This window comes from Peromyscus californicus, unplaced genomic scaffold, assembly GCF_007827085.1.
Source record: "Peromyscus californicus insignis strain IS unplaced genomic scaffold, ASM782708v3 Scaffold_6__1_contigs__length_162567912, whole genome shotgun sequence".
NCBI lineage: Eukaryota > Metazoa > Chordata > Mammalia > Rodentia > Cricetidae > Peromyscus > Peromyscus californicus.
The window spans coordinates 106,460,011-106,464,404 of record NW_026294584.1 but is presented as its reverse complement, the minus strand read 5'-3'; the positions used below and the strand labels follow the sequence as shown (position 1 = coordinate 106,464,404).

General features: G+C 41.5%; 1 protein-coding gene across 1 annotated transcript; it reads left to right on the top strand.

Annotated features, from left to right (window-relative positions):
- Positions 1 to 2,506: 2,506 nt before the first annotated feature.
- Positions 2,507 to 3,476, top strand: LOC128099394 (vomeronasal type-1 receptor 94-like). The gene has a single exon (XM_052721296.1). The coding sequence runs from the start codon at positions 2,544 to 2,546 to the stop codon at positions 3,474 to 3,476; it is 933 nt and encodes a 310-aa protein (XP_052577256.1). The 5' UTR covers positions 2,507 to 2,543.
- Positions 3,477 to 4,394: the final 918 nt, after the last annotated feature.

Sequence of the window (4,394 nt, the reverse complement as noted above, 5' to 3'; positions counted from 1 at the left end):
AAAACGCCATTCAGATCATGTTCTCCGATGACATCTGTCCCTTAAATCTTGGAGACAATGGAGCTCTCTTACTCTCTCCTTTGGTTACCTGGGTTATCAACACACAACTCAAAGGCTTGAGTTGTTCAAAGTGGAGAAAACTGCCATTTTACCTGATCACTGGAAAATGTCACACTGCCTCTTCCTCTCCCCCTCCGTCCTTACTGTGTTCTCATCCTTGGGACAGGGATTTGGAAAAAAAAAACAACCCATAAACTTTATAAAGAACTTCACAATTCAATGGGAATAATTAAGCACCACTTATTTAATCAACACTCTGCTGCTATCTGGACTACATGGTCCATACGCTTATACAGGATTAACCCTTTCTAACAATGCTATAGAATTTTTATTTCAGAAAATTTGCTTTGTTAAATGTTTTCACCAACTATCTGCCTCAGGTTTAAATCCTAAAATAGTACCCTGTACTTGTGAACTTTATCCCATTTGTCTCTCCACAATACCTTCCATTATAATGTCACATGACCCAAGTAAGTATAAAACAATTTCACCAAGCTGGGCAGTGGTGGCACACACCTTTAATTCCAGCACTTGGGAGGCAGAGACAGATGGATCTCTGTGAGTTTGAAACCAGCCTGGCCTACAGAGTGAGTTCCAGGACAGGCTCCAAAGCTACAGAGAAACCCTGTCTCAAAAAACAAACAAACAACAAAAACAAAAACAAAAAAAAAACAAACAATTTTACCTTACACCCAGTGATAATTTTTTTTACTATGTAAATGGAATTTCTTTACAATATTACATGTCCTGTATACAAGGTGTCTAACTAAAGAAAAATGTGAAATTCAACAATACATACACTACATTCCCTATCCTAGTTCCTGTTCTATTGGTGTAAAGAGACACCATTGCCAAGGCAACTTATAAAAGAAAGCATTAAATTCAAGGCTTGCTTACAGTTTCAGAGGGTGAGTCCATAACCACTATGGCAGGCAGTGTGGAGGCAGGCAAGCAGGCATGGTGCTGGAGCAATAGCTGAGAGTTTACATCTGATCCACAGACAGGAGGCAGAGGAGGGGAGGGAAGGGGAGAGGAGAGGAGAGGAGAGGAGAGGAGAGGAGAGGAGAGAGAGGGCCTGGTGTGGGCTTTTGAAATCTCAAAGCCCACCCTTAGTGGCACACTTTCTTCTACAAGGCCACACTCCTCAATTCTTCCAAAACAGTTTCACCAACTGAAACCAAGCATTCACATACATGAGCCTAAGGGGGCCATTCTCATTCAAAGGACCACATTTCCTAAAATAAATCTGGGGCTGGTATATCAGAGTCTGAAGTATCACTGCTCAGTTAGGGAGAGATGGAAACTTAGACCCCTATGGAGCACACCATTTTCCTTTAGCTAATTTTATAAAATGGGGTAGGATAGCCAGGAGTCTGCTGTAACTGCAGTTCCATTTGCCCCCTGACTTCACATGCTGAGGAAGGATGTGGAATGTGCTCCTGCTGACATATGCCCACTTTGCTCTTCTCATGGAGGAGGCTCTGGAATGAGATCAGAAGCAGGGAAGATGCAGTTACAGAGCAGAGCTCAGTGACTGATTTGTCCGTCAGAGTCTCTGGAAAGGACTCCACTCCAACGTGCTACTGTTGTGTAATTTATCATTTCTCTTCTGTTTCAGGCAGGGATGGAGCCGAACAGCCACAGTGAGCTACCTTAACTCTTCCTGAGCAAAAACATATGCTCTGCATGGGAAAATCAGCAGCTGAAACATCCAAAGAAACTGTCATGCACTGGACAGTGCCATGTTTTGTGTGTATAAAGTATGTTCTTGCACAACTAGTGTCTCCCAGACACAGGAATGTGACTGTCCATATGTTCCAGAGGAGGTGACTGGAGCTCAGTCTCCAGTGTTCAAGGTCACACTTAGAAGAAACTGGATCATGGGTGGAATGTGAAATGTTTGGATTCATAGTTCACAATCCCCAACATTTGATATAGAAATGTATTAAGAAATTCAGTTTCACAATAAATAAAGTAAAGGCAGCCCTGAACAGGATAAGTGCATGCCCGATGCATGGGACCTCTTTCAGTGCAAAGGGCTGGTTTCTTCGTTTACCACAATCATCCTCATCCAAACTCACCCTAAATAGTAAAACTCTATCTATAATGTACCTGGAAATCAAGAGGTTGTGAATGAAAACCCAGTAAGAAGCTGCTCCTGCTCCAGTAAAACCCCAACAGGTGAAATATGAAAAGACATCATTTCTGATGGAGGCAGTTTTTAATGTTGAAGGAGCTCGCACATGGATGCAGCCACCCTGGGACACAGGATCCAGCCTTGGCTCTGAAGACTAGGACAAGTGCTAGCATGAGGATGGTCTGTGGAGTGTGAGGTGGAACTGAGTCTTCAGTGGAATAAGTGTGTGTGGACATCTGCGTGTTTCCCTGAGGCAGCAGAGCTGTCTGCAGTGGTTCCAGGGGTTGTGTCCGTGATGAGTCATTGATCTACTTTCCTCCTCAGCCACTGTTTGTTCCCACATAAGATGAATAAGAACCACGAACTCCACACTAATCCCCACTTAAGGAACACCTATTTCTCTGAAATTGGCATTGGGATCTCAGCCAACAGCATCCTTCTTCTCTTGCACGTCCTCAAGTTCACTTCTAGGTACAGGTCCAAACCTACTGACCTGCCCATTGGTCTCTTGGCCCTAACCCACCTACTGATGCTACTGATCACAGCATTCATAGCCACAGACATTTTTATTTCTCGGAAGGGATGGGATGACATCACATGTAAATTCCTTATCTACTTGTACAGAATTTTTAGGGGTCTCTCCATTTGTGCCACCAGCCTGTTGAGTGTCCTCCAGGCTATCATCCTCAGTCCCAGAAACTCCTGTTTAGCAAAGTTCAAGTGTATATCTCCCTATCACATGTCATGTGCCCTTCTTTTCCTGAGTATCTTCTATATGTTCATTAGCAGTCACCTCTTAGTATCGATTATTGCCACACCCAATTTGACCTTGAATAACGTTATGTATGTTACTCAATCCTGCTCTATTCTACCCATGAGTTACCTCATGCAAAGCACATTTTCCACACTGCTGGCCCTCAGGGAAGCCTTTCTTATTAGTCTTATGGTCCTCTCGACTTGCTACATGATGACCCTCCTGTGCAGGCACAGGAAGCAGTCCCAGAATCTTCACAGCACCAGGCTTTCTCCAAAAGCATCTCCAGAGGAAAGGGCCACCCGGACCATCCTGCTGCTCGTGAGTTTCTTTGTGCTGATTTACTGTTTTGACTGCATTATCTCTTGCTCAAGAACTATGTTTCAGAATGATCCAACACCTTACAATATCCATTTCTTTGTGGTCCATATCTATGCCATGGTGAGTCCTTTTGTATTTATGAGCACTGAAAAACATATAGGTAACTTGTTGAGGTCTGTGTGTGAGAGGATGATAAATGTTTGAACATTTATTGATGGGCAAGTTCCTTTAAGAAGAGCCAATGTGCTGGCATTAGAACTGTCAATCATGGCATAGTTGTCTATGTGCTTTGGTGTACATGAAAATATGAAGTTGTGTTTTTTCCCTTAAAATTATTTAACCCATGTGGTGACAAACATGTGACAGAAAATTTAACCATATGCCCTTTGAGATATGATAAGGGATATATATATATATATATATATATATATATATATATATATATATATATATATATATAATCTCAATGAGTCTTTAAGAAGTCCTATGAGGTGGCTCTTAAACATCATGGCCTAGGATAGCCCATACTACTTTTAAGTATGTAATCACTTTTAACACTTTTTAATGCTTCAACTTCCTCTGTTATATTTATTTTTTACAAATTAAATAAGAAAACCTTTTTTAAAATAAATAGTCATATGATTCAAAAGAAAAGGAATTACACACATAACTTTCAAAACAGAACTGTGTGCAATGAATCATACTGTTGTGAAATATTATTTTAACTGGACAAAGATATGTTACATTTGTTTATGCTGCATTTGTTTAATTATGAAAAGATGTGTTGCATTTGTTTCACCTTGCCTGCCTAAGGCACCTAACTGCTCTAATAAAAAGCTGAAAAGCCAATAGCTAGGCAGGAAAAGGATACGCTGGCCTGGCAGGGAGAGGGAATACATAGGAGGAAAAAAACCTAAGCTCAAGAGGAAGAACAAAAGGAGAAGAAGAGAGGAGAGAATGAGGGGCATGCTTAGGTAAGAAGCCAGGCAGCCTCCAGCCAGCCAGACACAAGAAGCAGTGAAAGTAAGATATACAGAGGTAAGAAAGGTAAGAAGCCCTGAGGCAAAAGGTGGATAAAGAGAAACAGGTTAATTTAAGTTAAAAGAGCTAGCCAGAAAGGAG

Excerpts from the sequence above, each read along its gene's own strand:
- LOC128099394 (XM_052721296.1), top strand. The coding sequence starts at position 2,544 with ATGAATAAGAACCACGAACTCCACACTAATCCCCACTTAAGGAACACC.